The sequence below is a fragment of the Gobio gobio genome, assembly GCF_949357685.1.
Source record: "Gobio gobio genome assembly, chromosome: 12".
Taxonomy (NCBI): Eukaryota; Metazoa; Chordata; class Actinopteri; order Cypriniformes; family Gobionidae; genus Gobio; species Gobio gobio.
Window position 1 is genome coordinate 27,176,352 of NC_137105.1, and position 25,871 is coordinate 27,202,222.

The 25,871-nt window shown below is 38.0% G+C and overlaps 1 protein-coding gene across 6 annotated transcripts in view; it reads left to right on the top strand.

Annotated features, from left to right (window-relative positions):
- The first annotated feature begins 2,002 nt into the window (after positions 1 to 2,002).
- pum2 (pumilio RNA-binding family member 2) overlaps positions 2,003 to 25,871 on the top strand; it is a 243,473-nt gene continuing 219,604 nt past the window's right edge. For 5 of the 6 annotated variants that reach the window (XM_079831666.1, XM_079831668.1, XM_079831667.1 and 2 more), the window contains exons 1-2: positions 2,003 to 2,209; positions 3,445 to 3,812. In XM_079831666.1, coding sequence (XP_079687792.1) covers positions 3,459 to 3,812 — 354 coding nt within the window. In that variant the 5' untranslated portion in view covers positions 2,003 to 2,209; positions 3,445 to 3,458. The remainder of the gene's footprint in view (positions 2,210 to 3,444; positions 3,813 to 25,871) is intronic. The other variant, XM_079831670.1, reaches the window with a different exon arrangement.

A 25,871-nucleotide genomic window follows, 5' to 3' on the forward strand; every position in this document is an offset into this window, starting at 1 on the left:
TTCAACACACCTGTACCAGCTAATCACGGTCTTATTAAGCATACTAGAAACTTTCAGACAAGGGTGTTAAGGCAACTTGGAGCTAGACTCTGCAGGACAGTGGCCCTCCCGGACCAACTTTGGACACCCCTGATCTCAAAATTCAGTGAGATATTTATAACAAATTCGACACACATATGTATTGACACAGCACACTCTGAAGACACCTAAAAAAGTGGTGGAGATTGGGCAAGACGTAGTGCTATAACTGCCAATTTTTTTAACATTTTTATTAAAAAAATTATTCCTTAGTAAATGGTCTTTTTTCATATATGATCTAAGTTTATTTATTTATTTATTTGGATCCCCATTAGCCAATACCTAGTGGCTACTTTTCCTGAGGTCCCAACAAGTAAAAATACATGAATCCATAACAATAAAAAGTCAATGAAACATACAAACCCAAAATTAATTTCAAATATCAAAATCAACAATTTACTATTGTGCCATTAATGTTCCTTTAAAGATTTTGTACAACTTTTTAATTTAATTTAATTTTACTCCAAATATGTAATATGCAATGGTAAATCATTCCATATTTCCATTCCTCTATATATTACAGTATGTTGTTTTACAGTAGTTTTCGAAACAAGAAGTAAAAAAACATCCTTTTGATGCATGCCTGGTGTTGAAATTATGACATGTAGGCTACTACAGGACATAAGGAACTCTCGACAAATGATTTCTTATGAAACAAAGCAGAGAGACAATCTTCAATTACCTTTAATTATCAATCTGAAATAGTTATTCTAATAGTATATCTGGCTTTCGTGAGTGACATTTCAGATCTGATTTATGGATCACCAAAATGCTTTTGGTTTTTGTCAAGTTTACAACCAACTTATTATTCTGTACCTACTTTGACCAATTATAATTCCTTATCCAAAGCAGTAGACAACTGCTTAATTGATGTTGCAGTTAAATATAATATTGTTTCATCTGCATACATGACTGTCCGTGCACACTTTAGTACAAGAGAAAGTTTATTGGTAAAATAGAAAATAGTAATGGTCCTAAACAACTTCCTTGAGGCACACCACATTGCAACTCTTTCACATCTAAAAAAGTTCCAATATTAAATACACAATGTCCCCTATTACACAGATAACTTTTAAACCAATGTACAGTATGAAAAGTAATTGTAAAAAAAATCTAACAATTCTGCTCCTAATTTATTTTCATCAATGTGTGCTAAGCAGTCATCTGTGTTAATGCTATTCCCGTTGCGTTTCCTTCTCAATGTGCAAGCTGAAAATTATTAAAGACTTAAATTTGCTCACAAACTATTGTTTCCAATACTTTGCTAAGAACCGTTACCAAACCTATTGATCATATTTATATTCACTTATTTTAATGTAACATAAAACATTATTTTTCTTTTTCCTTTTTAGTTATACTTAGCTAATACTTATTCTTCACTGTACAATTTTCCAGGTGCATGTTTGTCCACCAAACGGTAAAATAATATATCAAATGCTGACATGGATGATCTTCCTTATAAACATCAATCCAACATTAATTGGACAAAATGCATCTGGAATACATTTGGCCAAAATGATTCTTTACTGAATCTCTTATATGATCTTTTAATTACTTTTGGTTTCCTAAGTTTTCTAAGTGGTTACATGCTTGCTAAATAAAACATAGCCGAATATATTTTATGCATAGGTGCTTAAACCCTTAAACCCCTGTAACTGCTTGAACCCCGTTAAATGCTGCTTGCAGCTTTATTATGAATGTAATGCTTTGACCCTTTCTGGTCCTCACAAGTTAAAAAGGCTTTTAAATCAGTCAAAACATGTTTTTGTTTTGCACATGTTTCTGTGGTGGGTAAGGTTGGGTTAGGTAATAGAAATTATATTATAAAAGTAAATGCAATGTACTGATATAATGAAACAAATGTGTGTGTGTGTGTGTGTGAGAGAGAGAGAGAGAGAGAGAGAGAGAGAGAGAGAGAGAGAGAGAGAGAGAGAGAGAAAGAGAGAGAATGCACGGGGAGGAGGGCACCAATCCTCCCAAACTCCCATACAAGCGCCTCCAACACCTAATCATTAAAACACACACACACACACACACACACACACAGACCACATCTCCACGGAAACTAAACTTACACACAATACCGCGTCTAGCACGAAGCATCGGTCTTGAACATCATCATACACTGCGCGTGAGTATCTTTGAGCAGATGTGATGGATATATCGGACCGCGAATGTCAATTGTTGCCCCTTTTGTTTAGGGGCTCAAGCAGGGGGCCGTGTTGTGATCTAAGACAAGGGAGTTTATTCATGAATTATCATGAAATTGCCTCGCTGTTGGGTTCACACAGCCGTAAGGTCCACGTTTGAAGATGCATAATCGTTTGTTACTGGTTTTAACTGGATTCATTGGTTATAAAATTAACTTTTAGAGGCGAGAGGCCTGTGTGATGTTTTATCAACAAAGCGGCTCGCACACTAGCAGAGACACAAGCACTTTGAAGTCGGACTTGTCAAGACATTTTTTTACGCAGTTGGATTCGCTATTCACTTCAATAGCCTCTTTACAAAGACGCTATGGAAATTGAAATGCTTAAATATAAGTAAATTGGGTTTAAAACAAGCCATCTCTTGTGCTGACTGTTAGCGAAGTGCTAGCTGGCGGAGTCATGGGCCCTGTGATGCTAACAAACAACAGACAACCTCGATCAAATAAAACATTGCTGAGACTAAATGTTTCAGTCTCATAATCTCACAACAAAATCATTATATATAAAAAACAAAAGAAACACTACCAGTTTATAATTCTACATATAAAACAATGGGAAAATTTACCGCCGTCCATTATTATTGTGTTAGTCGTTAGCATTCTGCTATCCCTGTCCACTCAACATACATTCACATAGAAACGCTTGAAATTCTGCTTTTAAAAAACTGAGTAAGCAAGGTTTTTAGTAGTGGCCACGTTTATGAAGACTTAAGTAAATTATGGTGTGGCTTTGTTTATTTGTTTATTTTGTTTTATTTGTTTGTATTCGATTGCATTGCTTGGTTGTTTTGTGTGTATAGTGTACACAGTAGTGGAAATGGCCAAGATTCTCTGGGGGGCTCTAGTAGGGGACGTATTTTATATATTTTTTTAAATATATGCAGAAAATCCTACTATATTTATGTATGAAATATGCATAGTATTTGGAGGCTTTTACATGGATACAAGATATAAATCTACATTTTGAACTGGAACTCCATCCCTCCATGGACTCCTCGGAATAATAAAATATTCTTAATTAATTTTGTTTCACAGTCATTCTGCATTCCAAATAGTTCAAAATAATAAATGTATGCTTAATCAGGATTAGTCTAATGCCATGGAGGCAAATTCACTTTTCAAATGACATTTAACTTCTTTGCACCTTTTTTCTGAAGGTTTTTTCCGTGGAATGAGCATTCCATGCAGCATCTTAGGTATGAATGACGTGGCCTGGCAGGAGACGCGAGGTGGGATGCTGCACACAAATGGTGCGCCAGAGACTGGAGGGGTCAGAGTCCATGCGGGGGGTTCTCTAGCCACAGTAGGAGGTGCTGGGCAGGGACCTGGAGGAGCTCACCCTCTGCCAGGTATGGACCGGGTGGCCAATCCCAACCCCGGCACCCCTCAGCCTCCACTGAGCGGCCGTTCCCAAGATGATGCCACTGTGGGCTATTTCTTTCAAAGGCAGCCTGGGGAGCAGTTGGGCAGCTGCACTGCAAGCAAACACCGCTGGCCCACTGGTGATGGAAACCATGTTGACCAGGTATGAATAAATTTTACATTTGCAGAGTGACAATCTCTTATTCGATACTTTCTAAGTTAGTGATGGCTAAAGCTCAGCTAGCCTAGTGCGAGGGAATGTGAATATGGACACATGGCTTTCTAATTAAATGCAACACCAACATTTCTAAAAAATATTAAACAGCTCTCAGGTAGCTGTTTGAATAACTGTCACCTGTAATTATAAATCAACTTACACCTCAACTTATAAATATAACATGAAAAAAAGAAAATCAGTGCAGATGTAATTGGTCAGTCGACTAATTTCTGTGGTCAAATATTTTTGTAAAATAACCACTAAATGATTGTCTGGCTATCGCCAGACCAAGCTCAATTTAAGATTTAACATTGGTCTGGAGAGTCTGCTATGTATTTTCTACAGGGTGGCCGCGGGTCCTTTAAAAGTCTTAACATGTCTTAAATAAGGTTTTCCTTAAATAAGGCTTTAAAAATGTCTTAAATTCAGATTCGATGGGTCTTAAATATTTTTGGTCACATTACCGGGGAAATTTCTCCGGTCTGACGGACACAGTGACTGTTATCATTGGACAAACCACAGACAGATATCTCCCCTGCTGTAACGTTAGTTTCTGCGTCGTCATCAGAGAGAAGTGCGGTGGCAGAATCCAGTCGAACTACAGCTAACGTTAGCTGACCAGCCTCCTAACTAGTTTAAATGGGTTCATGCAAGTTTACAACAAATGGCAGCATCATATCACGAGTGAATGATTCTTCTGATTTTATTACATTCAGCGACAGATGATGGATAGTATATTTCTGTTATCAGTGTCGCGCTGTTGTTGAGCTCGCGCTGCCTGACTGTTTGTGAGAAACTGTCATGGAGAAATAAAATGAGCGTAATGGCAAACGTAAAGAAATTCACAGAATAAACATACTGAGGTAAAAATGCAACATGTTTAGTTTATTTATAATATAGTCCTGTGGTTAAATAATATACCATGACAAAGGAGCTATTTTGCTGAGTATTTTCACGAGTGCACGTTACATTACAAGTTCAACAAACAAGTAGTAAAGTTACTTACATTTTAGACACAATATTCACTGTTTTGTTCAGTTTCACCAATTAAAATAGTTTCAAACAAAGATGACCGCAGAAGTAAGCCATTTCGCGTTCTCCAAGCGACACTCCGCATGTTGTTTTGTTCCAGTGCTTTGAACCAGTTGGTTGAATTGAATTGACTTACCGCCACCTACTGGTGGTTTAGTGTATTTAAATGTAAGTTTAAAGGGTTAGTTCACCCAAAAATGAAAATTCTGTCATTAATTACTTACCCTCATGTCGTTCGACACCCGTAAGACCTCCGTTCATCTTCGGAACACAAATGAAGATATTTTAGTTGAAATCTGATGGCTCTGAAAGGCCTCCATTGGCACAATGCACTGTACACACTCAAGACCCTTAAAAGGTACTAAAGACGTTGTTACAAAGTCCATCTCACTACAGTGGTTCTACAATAACTTTATGGAGTGACGAGAATTAGTTTTTGTGCGCAAAAAAACCTTAAATAACGACTTGCATAGTGATGACGATTTCAAAACACGGCATCATGAAGCTTCAAAGCGTTATGAATCAGTGAGGCGAATCATGATTCGGATCGCGTGTCAAACCGCCAAACTGCTGAAATTTGGCGATCCAAACTGCTGAATCGCTGAATCAAAGCTTCATGATGCCTTGTTTTGAAATCATCATCACTATATAAGTCGTTATTTAGGGTTTTTTTGCGCACAAAAACTAATTCTCGTCACTCCATAAAGTTATTGTAGAACCACTGTAGTGAGATGGACTTTGTAACGACGTCTTTAGTACCTTTTAAGGGTCTTGAGAGTGTACCGTGCATTGTGCCAATGGAGGCCTTTCAGAGCCATCAGATTTCAACTAAAATATCTTCATTTGTGTTCTGAAGATGAACGGAGGTCTTACGGGTGTCGAACGACATGAGGGTAAGTAATTAATGACAGAATTTTCATTTTTGGTTGAACTAACCCTTTAAACATTTCTTATTCGTATAGGCCTATTCAAAATTGTATTTAAAACATTAATCTCATAACATTATTTTTTGCAGTTGTAATTTTTCACTGTAAATTATTTAATTTGATTGGTAACAGCCCTAGAGTAAATTCTTGACATTTTTAAGCTGTACTTTTAAAAGCACTGATGAATATATTACTTCAGAATAAATTGTTAATGCCACCAAAAGGCTTGGTGATATGATACTTTGTGGGGATAAATTGGGCTTTTATTGTTACATTACACTGTAGTGGACAAAGTGAACATTTCAACTAGCCTGTGTTATGAAAGAAACAACAGAATGATTTGATATACTATTTTACGTTATGCAATATGTGTAAAATGGCCATAAAAAAAAAAAAAACAAGTGTACTAATGGGAGTAGTAATTGGCAATATTTTCATTAGAATGGCTAATGTTTCATGGAAATATTGATATATAATTCATTTTCCTGTTCACTTGTGTCTTCCAAAATGCTTTAAGTGCTTTTAAGTTGCTCTGATGTCCACTATAGTGGATGTATGAAATCGAAGTCCTGTTTAGTAACATATGTATGTTTAGTAAGTCATATGCTGATTTTGAAACTCCATAATAATTTTCTGAGATATTGATTTACAACAAACTATTTGAAATTTAGATTTAAATGATAATTGCAAAATATAATCTTATTTCCATAAGACTGTAAAATTTGATCATTCAGTCAGTGCTAGTCATATTTAGAGACAGAAGAGGGAGTGGTCATGGTGAAACCTCCAAAATGATATCTCTGAAAATCTCTGAATGTGCTCTTTACAGGACACCCAGAATTAAAAATGTGACTCGTATGGTGTCAAAAAAATCACTAAAACATAGTATCCACTACAGTTAACAAAATGCTATGCTTGGGTCTCGGGATATTTTGTTTTCTTTTTGGATTAAATATTACATATATGCATGTAATATAATGTGTATTTCCATCACAGGTTTGGTCTTAAATTTCACGTAAGGTGGTATTAAAAGGTCTCAAAAAGTCTTAAATTTAACTTGTTCATATCTGTACATGCCCTGTTCTACTGCACAAGAGGCGTGAACAACGAGCATAAATTAAATGACTCTGTACCCAATTGGATAGTCCTTCAACCAATCAGACCACAAGAGGCGTGATAAACGGGCAACGACCCATCGCTTCTCTATCCGTCATTGTGTTAAACCCACCAATAGCGCGCCAGGTGGATAAGCCAGTCTGTGATTGGTTCCCGCAAAAGTGTAACAGAAGCAGTAGAAACTAATGGACAGGTTTCCAGTAGGGATGAAACGGTATGGAAATTTCACATCACGATTATAGTGACCCAAATTATCACGGTTTTCTCCAAATGAGATGAAAGTGTTCAAAAGGAACAGATGCACACACTTAAAACATTTTAACAAGTTTTATATTTGAAAATCAACAAACAACAAATAAATCAAGCAGCTCCATGCACTTTAAGCTAAATTCTATTCTGTGGGATTTCCTTTGTAATGGCCGTCGTCAATTGCAACGCATAACGCATAAATAATAATTTGGTGCAAATATAATATCTAATATTATCTCTGTAAATATATTCTCAAGCAATATTCTCATCAGTGTTTTATCAGCTATGACACATTTAAATCTAGCATATTTTGTGTATGAGCCCAAACAGTATCCTAGTGAAATAATGCATATTATCCATATTTAGGGCCCAAGCCCTGAAAGGGCGCAGAGCCCTATTGTTCTTCCTCTGTTTCTTATTATTAGGGCCCAAGCCCTGAAAGGGCGCAGAGCCCTATTGTTCTTCCTCTGTTTCTTATTATTATTATTATTATTATTTTATCGACTTCTCGGGCACTTTTGGGGCCCTTACCATGCTCAAAAACTCTTGAAACTTTGCACACACATCGGAATGCGCGGCCATCAGAGCCGGGCTGAAGCTGGTACCCGGGCGTGGCAGGGGGGCTCGACAGCGCCCCCTAAAGTGGTGTCTGAAAACTTGGTCTATATATCAAACACACTTGCACGTACATGTATGAAACTCGGTACACATATAGACCTCATTGGGCCAAACAACTTTCGTGCTCTAAGTTACGTGTCAGCCCAACAGGAAGTGAGCTAATATGGGTTGTTCTGAAAACACATGCTCTGGAATTTAATATACTCCTCCGAGGCCATTGTTTCAATCAGTGCCAAACTCGGTCAGCATGAAGTCAAGACACAGAGGATGCTAAATTGCGAACGGATTTTTGATATCTTAAACGGTTTGGCCGTGGCGAAGCAACGAATTTATGGCGAGAAAAGGTAAACAGGAAGTGTGTAATAACTTGTGAAAACATTGACTGATTTGGATGAAACTTCAGCTGTGTGTTCGTTGTAAGAGGCCGATCACATGGATATGACTTTTGTGAGTCAAAGTTATAGCGCCACCAACTGGCAGCAGGAAGTGTGTCACTTTCAAAAATGCTTTGAATCACCATCTTATTTTCACACGATTGACTTCAAACTTCATCAGTATAATGTGAAAACATGACAGATAGAGACATATGAATGAATTCCTGATATTTCAAATAATGCTGCCATGGCAACATGTCAAAGTTTAATAATGTTTTTGACTGTTTGTGTGCCCTCCCCTCTATCACCAAAAGGGGGCAGTGTTGTATTATTTTTGAAACTCCCTTTCTCTCTCTCTCTCTCTCTCTCTGTGCTTGCTTATGTGATTTATGAGGACACAAATGTGTATGATGACATGGCTATTGGTATTACAACGTAGTGGTTAATGTGGACATGAACTATGACACTATATCACTACAGAACTCATTTTCTAAATGACATTTGAGTTACAATTCTTTTCACCTGACAGCCGTGATTTCATGTACTCATTCAGACAGAACTCTTTTTTTTAAAACAGAGGAGTGTGAGTGTGTTTTCTATACATGTGCTTTACAGAAGGTCATGTGCTGTGTTTGCAAAGATCACTTTTGACACATTTGTCTTTAAATTCATTATTTACTGACATAGTTCAAATTTATATAAAAAAAAAAAAAATTCACATTATTTTCTACAAGTGTCTGTTTATAAGTGTCTTTTTTCACAGAAAGTTTGTTTGAACGTGAATATTTGTATAATTCAGTTTCTGAGTTTTTACGTTCTCCTCGTAGGCGATTTATTCAATCTCCACCAAACTCGGTCAACGTGAAACGGAAGCTTAACGCATTAAAAATATTTAACGCAAATAACGCAGCGTCCGTTTTTATATCCATTTTTGCTTAGCGTTACATGATCACGCTCCTATTCATGTAAATGCTTCCAAGCGCGACAAGACACAAGAGAACACGCTGTATGCCAATGTCCTGTGTGTGTGTGTGTGTGTGTGTGTGTCAGTGTCCTGTCTGTGTGTGTGTGTGTGTGTGTGTGTGTGTGTGTGTGTGTGTGTGTGTGTGTGTGTGTGTGTGTGTGCAGGCCCGTCGCGACAAGGCAGGCAAACCAAGCAATTGCTTGGGGCCTCGAGCTGGCCTGGGGCACCAAGACAGCGACAGGTTAAGAATAAAATGAAACGACAAACTGTGTGAGCGCCCCATTGATAGTCAATGCAGTAAAGTGCAATGACACTGTTATCGGGATCCCCCTTAAGGGGCCCCTCTCAGAAGTCGCTGACAGCAGCCAGCCAACAACGCGATCTCTGCTGTCGGCAAAATACAAAATCTTCGGATTTGAAGCGGAATTTTATGCTTCAGGAAGCCAGAAAAGAAAAAAGAGAAATAAAGAGGAGGATAAGAAAAAACAAGATAGTGGTATGTGATAAATTACACTGGATAAAATAGCTCTACTTGTCTTGTACAAAAATGGTGTAAGTTTGCAGCAGGTGGGCTAGCAAAAATATGTTTATGTTAGCTATCGTTACCTGTCTGATGGCAAATGCTGCTTGTAACGAACAGTTAGTGCAACTTTTTTTTCGAACAGACGGAATGACATGAGATTGCTATAGCTTTGTAATATGTTTTGATGAAAGTGGCATAGCATGCTATACTAACTATTATTTATGCTATGCATAAATAACCTGGAATAGTTAATATAGCATGCTATATTAACAATTATTATAAACATTATTTAACCAGAAAGAGGCAGAGGAACATGATTTTTTTCATAGCTTATCTTAATGTGCTAGTGTCGGGATATACGGTAGTGACAGTTTATGCAAATATGACATTATTTTTATGAGTTACCAATAGATCTTGAACAATTACTTTATTCTGTGGCAATTTTTACACTATTACATTTTGAAGTACAGTATCAGGACAACCCACATGTTTGACTGGTACTGTTTACATGTTTTACTGGTACTGCCCACGTTTTACTGGTACTGTTTATTAAACTATTTAACAAGGTATTATAGTCATCGGTTGCAACTTTACAATAACCATCCAGATAATGTTTATAGACAGTTTACAAAACAACTAGTAACCCTAAAGTATTCCCAAAGTGTTAGGAATATCTGGTCCGTCTATCTATGTAAATGTAATGTTTATAGATGTTTAAAAAATGGTTACTTAAAGGTTTAAAAAAAAAATGTAATGATACAGTGGTGTTTTTTGCAAATGTTTTCAAATTTTATGCACAGTATTTGCAACAACAGTATTTGCACTGTAAACCTTTTTATTAATATATAGTGTGGGTGAACTTAAACTGTATGGCTATGCTGCGGTGTGTGTGTGTGTGTGTGTGTGTGTGTGTGTGTGTGTGTGTGTGTGTGTGTGTGTGTGTGTGTGTGTGTGTGTGTGTGTGTGTGTGTGTGTGTGTGTGTGTGTGTGTCTGTCAGTGTCCTATCTGTGTGGATGCGTCTCATGTCAGCTAATCAAGGGACACTGACACACACACACACACACACACACACACACTCGACGCATAGATAGACTCGCGTCAGTTTCCTGCTCACATCGAGTTCTCTTTTGCTCTTGAACAAACAATAACACAGAGGATTTTGAGTATTCTCATATTAGAGTCTTAAATTAGTTAAATAACGTCTTAAATGAACTTTAAAGAGTTGTGAGGAAATGAGATGCGCGGGACCGCGCGTGAGATCCGCGGTTGTTCTTAAAGTGACAGGAGCACTGATGATGCCTGTCATTAATGTTCATCAAAGAACAACGGGAATAGAGAAAATTGTAGCTTTAATGATGATTCATCTATATTTCATTTATTATTTATGCAGTTAAGGAAGGTTTGATAACTATTACATTTCTGTATAACAGGGAAGGCCATGGGTAAATATAACATTTATTATTTTGGGATATAATCATGGTATATATAACATAATATATATATAACATATATAGGTGGAGGGGTGTTTATTACAACATAATCATGGTTTATGAAGACATTTCATGTGTCCCCGTAAATCAAAATAGCTTTAACAGCATATTAAACAATTTTTTAATAAAAATGTAAAAATGCAGAATGTTTTCTGTGATGGTAGGTTTAGGGGTAGTGTGTGTGTGTGTGTGTGTGTGTGCGATATGTAGGCTTAGGGGTAGTGTAGGGGGATAGAATGTACAGTTTGTACAGTATACAAACCATTAAGTCTATGGAATGCCATCTGCCTGTCTTTCCCCTTCCCCCTCTCTATCTGTGTGTGTGTGTGTGTGTGTGTGTGTGGGGGGGGGGGGGGGGGGGGGGGTCTCTCTCTCACCCTGTGAGTTTGTGTGTGTGCCTTTCTCTCAGTCCTTACCCTCCCCCTCACTCTCACTCTATCATTGTGTTTGTGTGTGTGTGTGTGTGTGTGTGTGTGTGTGTGTGTGTGTGTGTGTGTGTGTGTGTGTGTGTGTGTGTGACTTTCTCTCTTGATCATAATTTAACCCTTTCATATAGGCTATCACAAATAACTATCACTTGAAATAAAAACGTCATGTGATGTGTTTGCCAAGATCACGTATGATGCACATGTCTTTAAATTAATTATTTACTGATATAATATAAATGTATTAAAACATAAATTTCACATGATTTTATAAAAGTGGCTATTTATAATAAACTTCCATAAAATGTAGACACGCATCTTACTCTTACCTGACACTGATATTAAAATCATCTTTGCAGTTTCTGTGATTTGGCTCCATTTATACATTTTTTATTAAAAGAAATTTATTGGACCACCCATATTGAAATGAAAGCATGTTTTATGGTCATAAGATTGGTGCACAAATGGTAGCTAAGGTAGCTCAAAAACACATGAAGATAAGTGTTAGAATAAAACAACATCAGCATTCGAATGGTATTCTGAACTCATTCCAATTTGACCTTTGACATAATCTGACATGAAATTCATATAAATTTAATTGATCTCATAGATGTGGCTGTTGTGGTTTGTGGTCATAGCAGCACCAACTGCTGCAGTTAATGTGGTGAATTCAGATGACTTTGACATAGTCCTTTTATGTTTTCCCATTTTAAATGCCTATTGCCTGCCGTGCACAGTTAAACTGATGCCACCGGGGTGGCGGTGCCACCGGCTTGGGCCCGTCATCGCTGCTCGCAGCTTTAATTATTATTATTATTATTATTTTATCGACTTCTCGGGCACTTTTGGGGCCCTTACCATGCTCAAAAACTCTTGAAACTTTGCACACACATCGGAATGCGCGGCCATCAGAGCCGGGCTGAAGCTGGTACCCGGGCGTGGCAGGGGGGCTCGACAGCGCCCCCTAAAGTGGGGTCTGAAAACTTGGTCTATATATCAAACACACTTGCACGTACATGTATGAAACTCGGTACACATATAGACCTCATCGGGCCAAACAACTTTCGTGCTCTAAGTTACGTGTCAGCCCAACAGGAAGTGAGCTAATATGGGTTGTTCTGAAAACACATGCTCTGGAATTTAATATACTCCTCCGAGGCCATTGTTTCAATCAGTGCCAAACTCGGTCAGCATGAAGTCAAGACACAGCGGATGCTAAATTGCGAACAGATTTTTGATATCTTAAACGGTTTGGCCGTGGCGAAGCAACAAATTTATGGCGAGAAAAGGTAAACAGGAAGTGTGTAATAACTTGTGCAAACATTGACTGATTTGGATGAAACTTCAGCTGTGTGTTCGTTGTAAGAGGCCGATCACATGGATATGACTTTTGTGAGTCAAAGTTATAGCGCCACCAACTGGCAGCAGGAAGTGTGTCACTTTCAAAAATGCTTTGAATCACCATCTTATTTTCACACGATTGACTTCAAACTTCATCAGTATAATGTGAAAACATGACAGATAGAGACATATGAATGAATTCCTGATATTTCAAATAATGCTGCCATGGCAACATGTCAAAGTTTAATAATGTTTTTGACTGTTTGTGTGCCCTCCCCTCTATCACCAAAAGGGGGCAGTGTTGTATTATTTTTGAAACTCCCTTTCTCTCTCTCTCTCTCTCTGTGCTTGCTTATGTGATTTATGAGGACACAAATGTGTATGATGACATGGCTATTGGTATTACAACGTAGTGGTTAATGTGGACATGAACTATGACACTATATCACTACAGAACTCATTTTCTAAATCACATTTGAGTTACAATTCTTATCATCTGACAGCCGTGATTTCATGTACTCATTCAGACAGAACTCTTTTTTTAAAACAGAGGAGTGTGAGTGTGTTTTCTATACATGTGCTTTACAGAAGGTCATGTGCTGTGTTTGCAAAGATCACTTTTGACACATTTGTCTTTAAATTCATTATTTACTGACATAGTTCAAATTTATTTTTAAAAAAAATTCACATTATTTTCTACAAGTGTCTGTTTATAAGTGTCTTTTTTTCACAGAAAGTTTTTGTTTGAACGTGAATATTTGTATAATTCAGGGTCTGAGTTTTTACGTTCTCCTCGTAGGTGATTTATTCAATCTCCACCAAACTCGTTCAACGTGAAACGGAAGCTTAACGCATTAAAAATATTTAACGCAAATAACACAGCGTCCGTTTTTATATCCATTTTTGCTTAGCGTTACATGATCACGCTCCTATTCATGTAAATGCTTCCAAGCGCGACAAGACACAAGAGAGCGCGCTGTATGCCAGTGTCCTGTCTGTGTGTGTGTTAGTGTCCTGTCTGTGTGTGTGTGTGTGTGTGTGTGTGTCCTGTCTGTGTGTGTGTGTATGTGTATGTGTGTGTGTCAGTGTCCTGTCTGTGTGGATGCGTCTCATGTCAGCTATTCAAGGGACACTGACACACACACACACACACACACTCGATGCATAGATAGACTCGCGTCAGTTTCATGCTCACATCGAGTTCTCTTTTGCCTAGGGTTGCCAACTCTCACGCATTTGGCGTGACACTCACGCTTTCAGGCTCTGTCTCACGCTCTCACGCTGCCCAACTTAATCTCACGCCAAATTGCCAAACCTGCTTTTGATATTAAACAATGTCTAAGCTTTTACATTTTTTAAAGTTTTAATGCGAAATTCAAACAATAAATAGCGTTTTGGCGCTAATATGGCATAACAGTTAAAGCCAGAGTGTTGAAAAACCATTCGGAGTTGCGACATGCTCTATCATCTCCCGGCGGCGCGCGCAGTCGTGCTTCACAGAAATCTCAATACTTCTAGCGCTGTGTCAATACATTTGAATGGCTTGATACACAACAGCTCCACTTTACAGGGGTTTGCAGCAAGTTTTGGTAAACAGTACAGCATAGTGTGCATTGATTATTACATCAACCATACAGGATCGTTTTATAATGGAGAGTAATGCAACAATGTTAACATTAATGTTAATGTTTTTTATTGTACTTAGCCTTCAGGTATTCCATACTAATTGGTCATACTCATACTAATTGATGGTCAAATGTGACCATACACCTTAACTATTTTTCAATTAAATAAATGTTCTATATTTTAGTTCAATAATATTTATTGAATATTTTGAGGAGATCTTTTGGTACTAAATACTATTTGTGCAATATTTATTGTCAATAATGACCACTTAAAATATTTTTCTTCTAATATTTGTATTATTTATATTACAATTAGTATAGTAATAAGGTTAAATTAGAGAATTATTTTTCAAAGAGGCAAATTAGAGTCATTTTGTGGAGTCAGCCTGTCATTAATGTTCATCAAAGAACAACGGGAACAGAGAAAATTGTAGCTTTAATGATGATTCATCTATATTTCATTTATTATTTATACAGTTAAGGAAGGTTTGATAACTATTACATTTCTGTATAACAGGGAAGGCCATGGGTAAATATAACATTTATTATTTTCATTTATTATTTATTTATTCCATTTATTATCATTTATTATTACTATACTCTCCTTGAAGTTTACTTCCCGCTACTTTTTCCCTCTTCCTCCCAACCGCGCGGCTGCAACTGTCTTCTTCTTCTTCGATAGTAGCCTAAGCCAGTGTTTCCCAACCTTTTTTCAGTCATTTTATCATACGTTACGCTAGGGGTGTAACGGTACAGATTGCTCACGGTTCGGTTTGTATCACGGTTTAAGGTTCACCGTTTCGGTACGGTTCAGTATTTGCTATGTTCAGGGAAAAAAGGACTACTGTCAAATAAAACAAAAGAAAATAATAAGAACAAATCATTTAAATACAAGCAGCAGCACAAATAAATACTATTGAGCAAAGATACTAATAAAATAAACTATGCTTTTCAGGTTTTTCAGGTACGTCTAACATTAGTTTTCAGGTAGGCCTACAGAAATTGATCGAATGTAAAATAACATTGCATATATGACTGTATAAATTAAAGATTAATCCTATTAAACTTACAAAAGTTATTCAATCAAGAGCAGTGAGTGATGCCCTTGTCTTTTGTTTGACATTAAACAGACAGCAGTAAAGGCTACTGCCCCTTTAAGACCTCGGATATGCGTTGTCTTTTCTGGACTGTATAAAGCTTACTTAAGCCATATACAGACTATGTCTGCTAGAATACTCATCAATATGTTGACATACTTTTTGCGTGAGTTTGTCCATTCAAGAGCAAGACTTGAAAGAGAACTCAATATTTGCGCGCTGAGAGACGTGTGCGCGCTCTCGGATGAGTGCACGGAAAATTTTCTCACAGTGCGCGCGACTTCTCATTCGCGTCTTCTGGCACTAAACCAGATAGTTGCGTGTTCTGAGTTAACACAATCAGAACGTAAAAATACGGGATATTTTACGGGAAAATACTAAAACGGGAAGACAGCGGGAAAAGAGCTAAAATACGTGAGAAACCCGGAAAAAACGGGAGGGTTGACAGCTATGGTGTGTGTGTGTGTGTGTGTGTGTGTGCGATATGTAGGCTTAGGGGTAGTGTAGGGGGATAGAATGTACAGTTTGTACAGTATACAAACCATTAAGTCTATGGAATGCCATCTGCCTGTCTTTCCCCTTCCCCCTCTCTATCTGTGTGTGTGTGTGTGGGGGGGGGGGGTCTCTCTCTCACCCTGTGAGTTTGTGTGTGTGCCTTTCTCTCAGTCCTTCCCCTCCCCCTCACTCTCACTCTATCATTGTGTGTGTGTGTGTGTGTGTGTGTGTGTGTGTGTGTGTGTGTGTGTGTGTGTGTGTGTGTGTGTGTGTGTGTGTGTGTGTGTGTGTGTGTGACTTTCTCTCTTGATCATAATTTAACCCTTTCATATAGGCTATCACAAATAACTATCACTTGAAATAAAAACGTCATGTGTTGTGTTTGCCAAGATCACGTATGATGATGCACATGTCTTTAAATTAATTATTTACTGATATAATATAAATGTATTAAAACATAAATTTCACATGATTTTATAAAAGTGGCTATTTATAATAAACTTCCATAAAATGTAGACACGCATCTTACTCTTACCTGACACTGATATTAAAATCATCTTTGCAGTTTCTGTGATTTGGCTCCATTTATACATTTTTTATTAAAAAAATTTTATTGGACCACCCATATTGAAATTAAAGCATGTTTTATGGTGCATAAGATTGGTGCACAAATGGTAGCTAAGGTAGCTCAAAAACACATGAAGAGAAGTGTTAGAATAAAACAACATCAGCATTCGAATGGTATTCTGAACTCATTCCAATTTGACCTTTGACATAATCTGACATGAAATTCATATAAATTTAATTGATCTCATAGATGTGGCTGTTGTGGTTTGTGGTCATAGCAGCACCAACAGCTGCAGTTAATGTGGTGAATTCAGATGACTTTGACATAGTCCTTTTATGTTTTCCCATTTTAAATGCCTATTGCCTGCCGTGCACAGTTAAACTGATGCCACCGGGGTGGCGGTGCCACCGGCTTGGGCCCGTCATCGCTGCTCGCAGCTTTAATTTCACATGATTTTATTTTATTTTATTAAATATCAAAAATAGATGAACACTTTACAGCTGGTTTTTTGACTCCAAGTCATTTTCTTCAAATGCTATTGAAGTTAGAAACGTGTATACCAATCTTGTATGTAACTTTAGAGACGGCCCCTAAATTCGTGAATCTCGAACGTAAAGCCAGCATTATGCCAGTCATATCAGATGCGCTATGGTTCTGCTGTGTTTGTTTGAAACTGTTTTCGCTGCTGAAATAGAACAAAAACAGTCAACCGCTGTATGATGAATGAATCTCCTGTGTACATGCACGTTTTCAGTGAGTGAGAGCGCGCTCGACAAAACTCGGGCTAATCTGAACGCCTCTGATTATTTTAAGAAACACGTGTGGTTGGTTATAATGCGCAACGCGATTATAACAGATGGCTTTTGAGAAGACTATTATAAGTTAAACCGCCAAAGTGGCTAGTGTGAGTGGTAGTAATACCAGACGTAGTTTTGGTATTAAAGGGTTAGTTCACCCAAAAATTAAAATTCTGTCATTAATTACTTACCCTCATGTCGTTCGAAACGCGTAGGACCTCCGTTCATCTTCGGAACAGAAATGAAGATATTTTAGTTGAAATCTGATGGCTCTGAAAGGCCTCCATTGGCACAATGGCACTTTTCATTCTCAAGACCCTTAAAAGGTACTAAAGACGTCGTTACAAAGTCCATCTCACTAACGACTTACATAGTGATGACGATTTCAAAACAAGGCATCATGAAGCTTCGAAGCGCTATAATTCAGCGAGCCGATTCATGATTCATGATGTCAAACCGCCAAACTGCTGAAATTTGGCGATTCAAACTGCTGAATCGACTCGCTGATTCATAACGCTTCGAAGCTTCATGATGCCTTGTTTTGAAATCGTCATCACTATGTAAGTCGTTATTTAGGGTTTTTTTGCGCGCAAAAACTATTATCGCCGATTCATAAAGTTATTTTAGAACCACTGTAGTGAGATGGACTTTGTAACGACGTCTTTATTACCTTTTAAGGGTCTTGAGAGTGAACCGTGCCATTGTGCCAATGGAGGCCTTTCAGAGCCATCAGATTTAAACTAAAATATCTTCATTTTTTTGTTCCGAAGATGAACGGAGGTCTTACGGGTGTCGAACGACATGAGGGTAAGTAATTAATGACAGAATTTTCATTTTTGGGTGAACTAACCCTTTAAGGTCAAAGTACACTTGCCTTGTGTTCGCAGATGTGAAGTGTTTCCCCCTATTACAGCGACTTCATTCTGGCATGTTCTGCAGACAGGGTGACCATCTTTGATTAAGTTTCCCTCAGGACTTTTGTAAAAGCCAAAATATGACCACACCTCAGATTTGGTCCTTTTAGAAGACTGAACAATCCCCCGAGTGCTGTCACTGCCTTCTGCCATTTCTTCTCATTCAAAAACAGCGTTGAGCGCTGTGCTTGCACCAGACTGACGCTGACTGGACAGGATTTACAGCGCGTTTTCAAAATCGAATAATCTCGAGCGGTTTTAATGATAATTAGTTTTTAAACGATATTACTAACCGTCAGTACATTTTATCATGGTTTATCCTGAAACCGGTAATCGTTCCATCCCTAGTTTCCAGACTGACTTACAGGGCAAAGTCAAATCGCCGGCAGATCAGGCTGGGTTAATGACTGAGTTTCTTTTAAGTTTGATCAACATAACCTCTTGCTTTTGTCAGAGTTTGTTTTGTCACGGTTACTCCTTTTGATTTAAGGCTGTTCAGACTGCTTGCAAAATTCAAATTTATCAGTTTATCCAGATGGGTTTTTGAAATTCTGGACAGCAAAAAAACACATGAAATTCGTTTCAGACCACATTTGGAGGTGGTTTGAAATGTGATTCCAATTAGATTTTTAAAAATGCGTCTTAAGGCTGATTTATACTTCTGCGTCGGACCTACGCCGTATCCTCTACGGCGCAAGTTACGCGTTGGTTTTCATTTATACTTCTGCGTTGTTGTCTGCGTCAATGTGCAATTCCACATGCAGACCGCTAGTAGGCAGTGTCCACGGGCATGTTGATGGTTACCCAGAGTATCAAGGCAAACGCCGAAGAAGAAGCATGTTTACATTGTCAGAGTATCAGCTGCCGTCATGGCGACAGATAGTGGCTTTTCTTGCAGCTTTAGTTGTTGTATGTAATACAAATTAAGCATCTCTAGTTGATTAGTAGAGTTACAAAAGAGGCAATCGTGCCGAGTGATCGTGACGCTGTTTTCAGTATCGTTGGCTCATGCACAGACTAGCACTTCAATCGATTGCTGTTGCAGAGACTATTCATTCCGTTGAAATCACAAAACGAAATGCACCCTTATGTGTCCCTGTTGTTGATATACAATCACTGATTTACATCTTTGGTTTTAATGAGAAAATAAATAAACTATACACAGCGGATCTATGTATTTATTCACTAACATAAACAATCTCTGCACTACAAAAAGATTGTTATATGGCAGATATAAGGATGAAACTATCATCCCATTTCTGGACACACACACACACTCCTATCGCAGATTTATTTATTTATTGACCTGAGGGAGGGGTTCTGGCAGACCAATCACGGCGCTTGCGGTCCGCGTAGAATTGACGCGTTGTTACATTTTTGTAGAGGTGCGCGTCAGGGTACGTCGTAGGGTACGCGTGCATCACACAGCCTACGGCGTAGCTACGGCGTACACTCGACGCAGAAGTATAAATTGGCCTTTAGTCTGGACGCTCTGGCTGCTCAAATAAGATTTCAAATTGTCTTTTGCATCACTCTCAATGCGACACACAGTGATATAATGTCAACTTTATGCCAGAAGTGTTCATACAGTATTCAAATGGTATGTCCCAAGATTTCGGCCGTCACTACAGCAACAACATCTTAAAATATATATATACAGTGAGGAAAATAAGTATTTGAACACCCTGCTATTTTGTAAATTCTCCCTCTTAGAAATCATGGGGTCTGAAATTGTCATCGTAGGTGCATGTCCACTGTGAGAGACATAATCTAAAAAAAAAAAAAATCACAATGTATCATTTTTTTTAACTATTTATTTGTATGATTCAGTTGCTAATAAGTATTTGAACACCTGTCTATCAGCTAGAATTCTGACCGTCACTACAGCAACAACATCTTAAAATATATATATACAGTGAGGAAAATAAGTATTTGAACACCCTGCTATTTTGTAAATTCTCCCTCTTAGAAATCATGGGGTCTGAAATTGTCATCGTAGGTGCATGTCCACTGTGAGAGACATAATCTAAAAAAAAAAAAAATCACAACGTATCATTTTTTTAACTATTTATTTGTATGATTCAGTTGCTAATAAGTATTTGAACACCTGTCTATCAGCTAGAATTCTGACCCTCAAAGACCTGTTAGTCTGCCTTTAAAATGTCCACCTCCACTCCATTTATTATCCTAAATTAGATGCACCTGTTTGAGGTCGTTAGCTGCATAGTCACCTGTCCACCCCATACAATCAGTAAGAATCCAACTACTAACATGGCCAAGACCAAAGAGCTGTCCAAAGACACTAGAGACAAAACACCACCTTGTACACCTCCACAAGGCTGGAAATTGCCATGCAGCTTGGTGAAAAAAGGTCCACTGTTGGAGCAATCATTAGAAAATGGAAGAAGCTAAACATGACTGTCAATCTCCCTTGGACTGGGCTTCCATGCAAGATCTCACCTCGTGGGGTCTCAATGATCCTAAGAAAGATGAGAAATCAGCCCAGAAAGGGAGGAGCTGGTCAATGACCTGAAAAGAGCTGGGACCACCGTTTCCAAGGTTACTTTTGGCAGTACACTAAGACGTTATGGTTTGAAATCATGCATGGCACGGAAGGTTCCCCTGCTTAAACCAGCACTTGTCCAGGCCCGTCTTAAGTTTGCCAGTGACCATTTGGATGATCCAGAGGAGTCATGGGAGAAAGTCATGTGGTCAGATGAGACCAAAATATAACTTTTTGGTCATAATTCCACTAAACGTGTTTGGAGGAAGAAGAATGATGAGTACCATCCCAAGAACACCATCCCTACTGTGAAGCATGGGCAGGCACGGATTTAGAAAGCAGAGGCCCCTGGGCACAAAATCGGAGGCCCCCCAGAACTCGTGGCCCAAACTCACACAGCCTAAAAACAATTTGTCCTAAACATGACACAAGCTTATATTAAGGGCTTCAAAATAACTGGTAACACAGTTAACAAGTTTTAAGCAGTTTGCCCTGTGTAAAAGATTTGTGCTGTTTAATGCGTTTGAGAATTTTTTTTCGTTGATTTTCTGTAATATAAAGCCTCAAAATGACCCCGAGAAAATTTTGATTAAAAAATTAGAAATAGCAATACCTTGAAAACCATGTCAGTGGGTAGATATGAATGATAAAGTTTTTCCATTTTCATCAGTGAAGACAGTAAAACATGTGTTTTACTGATATATATGTTTTATAAATTATTTTCATAGACATGTTAATTTACTGAAGGCTACTAGGTAACTAAATTTATTAAATTAATTCACAATATGCACACATTCATTATTAATCTGCCCAATACAGGCTGTGAAAAAAGCTGAACTTTTTTATTTACTGAATGCTACAAATGGAATTATTAATTTACAATATGCACACATTCATTACTATTAATCTTATGCCTAATCGGATGAAAACGGCTTTGTTAATATTTCTTATTTGTTAATTAGCTATATTTTAAATGACATTACATTGGCCAATTCAATTGAAAATGTCAAAATTATACAAAAGATTATTCATTTGAGTGAACATTTCTGACTTAAAGAAGCAGCTGTCAAATATGAAATGTTTAGTTTAGCTTCATATCTCGCACTTGACGTCAAGTCGCGCTGCCAAAATTCGCGCTCAGCCTCAGCAGCTTCTGTGAACATAAAGCCCGCCTACTCTGATTTGATTGGTTTTCTCAAATATTTTGACATTGACGAGCGGTGACAGACCAATGAGAGCTCAGATCAACACACACACCTCTGCTTCTGACGTCCGCTCTGAAGCCCCCCTAAAAGCCCATGGACTAAAATATAGGCTACATATTACTTAATTATTTGTTGGAGAATTTTATGTATATTTTTATAAAAGTGACCATTATAATGGGGTATTCAAATGAAGGCTAATATTTAGTTTGGGCTTTTGTTTTATTTTAATTCTTACTAAAGTTTAGCCTTTAGTGAATCTAAAAACAATAGCATTAACCACCTTTTTGCACATAATATATCAATCTCAAAAATGCTTATATTTTTAATTATTAAAAAATGGCATTATTTTATTTTAAAAAGTTATTAATTGTATTTTGTTGAAAAAATATGTTAGTTTGTGTTGTATTTTTTTTATTATATCAGGTAACATTTTAAGCTGTTATTTGGTCATGTTACAATGTACTCCATCTATGGGGCATGTTGTCACATTTCACTTCCATTCTTTCGGGGTAAATCAAGAAAAAAGTACACACTGTATTAATGAAACAAAACCACATAATTGTACTAGACATGTGTGCAATTAATGTGGGAAACAATAAATACTCTGAACCCCATGGATTTACACAAACTGAGAAAGTCAAAAAGTGTTAGGTTGTGCCCCGCTCTCCCCTATAATGCAGTGATCTGACGAAAAAAAGACGAAAGATATAATTATAGAATTATAGAAAGAAAAAAATATGTGAAATATTACGTGAATATAAGCTACCCTCAACTAGAGAATGAGTCCTACATATTAGGCTTTGCATTGATAAGCCTCGAACGCGTTTCTGGTCATACAAATGAACAGTGAACATTAATACAACAACGTTACATGATTTAAAAAGCAACATATCGTACGGGGACAGATGGGTGGTGAAATCTTATGAAAAGTTTAGTTTATGAAAGGTGCTGGGTAGGGATGAAACGGTATGGAAATTTAACATCACGATTATAGTGACCCAAATTATCACGGTTATCAATATTATCACGGTTTTGTTCAAACGAAATGAAAGTGTTCAAAAAGAACAGATGCACACACTTAAAACATTTCAACAAGTTTTATATTTGAAATTCAACAAACAACAAATAACTAAAGCAGCTCTAAGCACTTTTTTAAGCTAGATTCTGTGGGATTTCCTTCCTTAATGGCCGTCATCAATAGCAACGCATAACACATAAATAATAATAATTTGTCGTAAATATAATCTCTAATATTATCACTGTAAATATATTCCCAAGCAATATTCTCATCAGTGTTCTATCAGACACATTTAAATCTAGCATGTTTTGTGTTAGAGCCCAAACAGTATCCTAGTGAAATAATGCATATCCATATTTCCATATGATTTGACAGTTTACTTTATTAAATATCAAAATGTGTGCATCAAACCTGAGACCTAGATGAACACTTTACAGTCTTTTTATGACTGTCATTCTCTTCAAATGCTATTGAAGTTTGAAACGTGTATAACGTTACCAATGTTGTATGTGACTTTACAGACGGTCCCTAAATTCGCCTGCGTTATGCCAGTCATATCAGATGCGCTGTGGTTCTGCTGTGTTTTTTTTAAACCATTTTCGCTGCTGAAATAGAACAAAAACAGTCAACCACTGTATGATGAATGAATCTCCTGCGTACAGCACACGTTTATCTCTGCTTTGAGTGCAGATTTCAGCGTGTGAGAGCGGCGCGCGCTCTGAACAAAACTCCGCTAATCTGAACGCCTCTGATTATGAGATATTGCATTCATAAACTCAATGGAAGCACGTGTAAGTGCTTATAATGCGCAACGCGATTATAACAGATGGCTTTTGAGAAGACTATTATAAGTTCAACAGCCAGAGTGGCTAGTGTGCAGCCGAAATAACGTTACACTCGCAAATGGCGGTTGTTAATGTCAAACCCTGATTATTATCCCTTAAATGTCACCCTAGTCTTGTCTGAATTTGTTCGTTCGCTTCACGTTATTATTTCCCAGACGTAGGTTTGGTATTGAGGTCAAAGTCCACTTGCCTTGCGTTCGTAGTTTTGAAGTGTTTTCCCTATTACAGCGACTTTCTTCTGGCATGTTCTGCAGACAGGGTGACCATCTTAGATTAAGTTTCCCTCAGGACTTTTGTAAAAGCCAAAATATGACCACGCCTCAGATTTGGTCCTTTTAGAAGGCAGAACAATCCCCCGAGTGCTGTCACTGCTTTCTGCCATTTCTCCTCATTCAGAAAACAGCGGTGCGCCAGACTGACGCTGACTGGACAAGATTTACCGCGACTTTTCACAACCGTGATAATCACACGCGGTTTTAATGATAATAAAATTTTATACGATATTACTAACCGTCACTAAATTTTATCGTGGTTTATCGTGAAACCGGTAATCGTTTCATCCCTAGTGCTGGGCTTGCCTATAGCTCCCTCTAGCTAAATCAGAAAAAAATATTTATTTAGGAGGTGGGTCGGTGGACGCAGATTCGGAAGGCTTCTGTGCCGATCCGGGCATTTAATCAGGGTTTTTAATAAGGGGGAAAAGTAATAGATGCCTACGGTAAGCCTTCGTTAACCTACCAGTCACCGCCGGAGCGCCATGCAGGCTCTTTATCTGCGTCAAGCAGACTTTTGAAAAAAGTGGAGATGGTTGGAATAATGCTAATTAAATCCTCTCTGGTATCCTTCTCCCTTTTTACTTTCCGTTTTGTGGCTCCACCGTTTGTTTTAACCATGTCGTTTGTTTTTTCGATGTCCTCAACTTTTCACACTTCTACCGCCTGTCTTGCAGCTATCAACAGTTTCCGCAGTAAGCTCATCAGACACAGCCGACACTGGTCATGATACTTTTTTTTGTGTGCAAATAAATTATTGTTAACACACATACACACAAACACACGCTCATTCATTCATTTTATTTTAATTTTAAATAAAAAAAAAGGGATGAAGCCACACAGTTAGTGGGGTCTTAGAGGCCCCCTAGAGGTCGGAGGCCCCCGGGCACCGGCCCAATCGGCCCGGTGGTAAATCCGGCCCTGAGCATGGGGGTGGTAGCATCATGCTTTGGGGGTGTTTTTCTGCACATGGGACAGGGCGACTGCACTGTATTAAGGAGAGGATGACCGGGGCCATGTATTGTGAGATTTTGGGGAACAACCTCCTTCCCTCAGTTAGAGCATTGAAGATGGGTCGAGGCTGGGTCTTCCAACATGACAATGACCCGAAGCACATAGCCAGAATAACCAAGGAGTGGCTCTGTAAGAAGCATATCAAGGTTCTGGTGTGGCCTAGCCAGTCTCCAGACCTAAACCCAATAGAGAATCTATGGAGGGAGCTCAAACTCTGTGTTTCTCAGCGACAGGCCAGAAACCTGACTGATCTAGAGAAGATCTGTGTGGAGGAGTGGGCCAAAATCCCTCCTGCAGTGTGTGCAAACCTGGTGAAAAACTACAGGAAACGTTTGACCTCTGTAATTGCAAACAGGCTACTGTACCAAATATTAACATAGATTTTTTCAGGTGTTCAAATACTTATTTGCAGCTGTATCATACAAATAAATAGTAAAAAAACATACATTGTGATTTCAGGATTTTTTTTTTTTTAGATTATGTCTCTCACAGTGGACATGCACCTACGATGACAATTTCAGACCTCTCCATGATTTCTAAGTGGGAGAACTTGCAAAATAGCAGGGTGTTCAAATACTTATTTTCCTCACTGT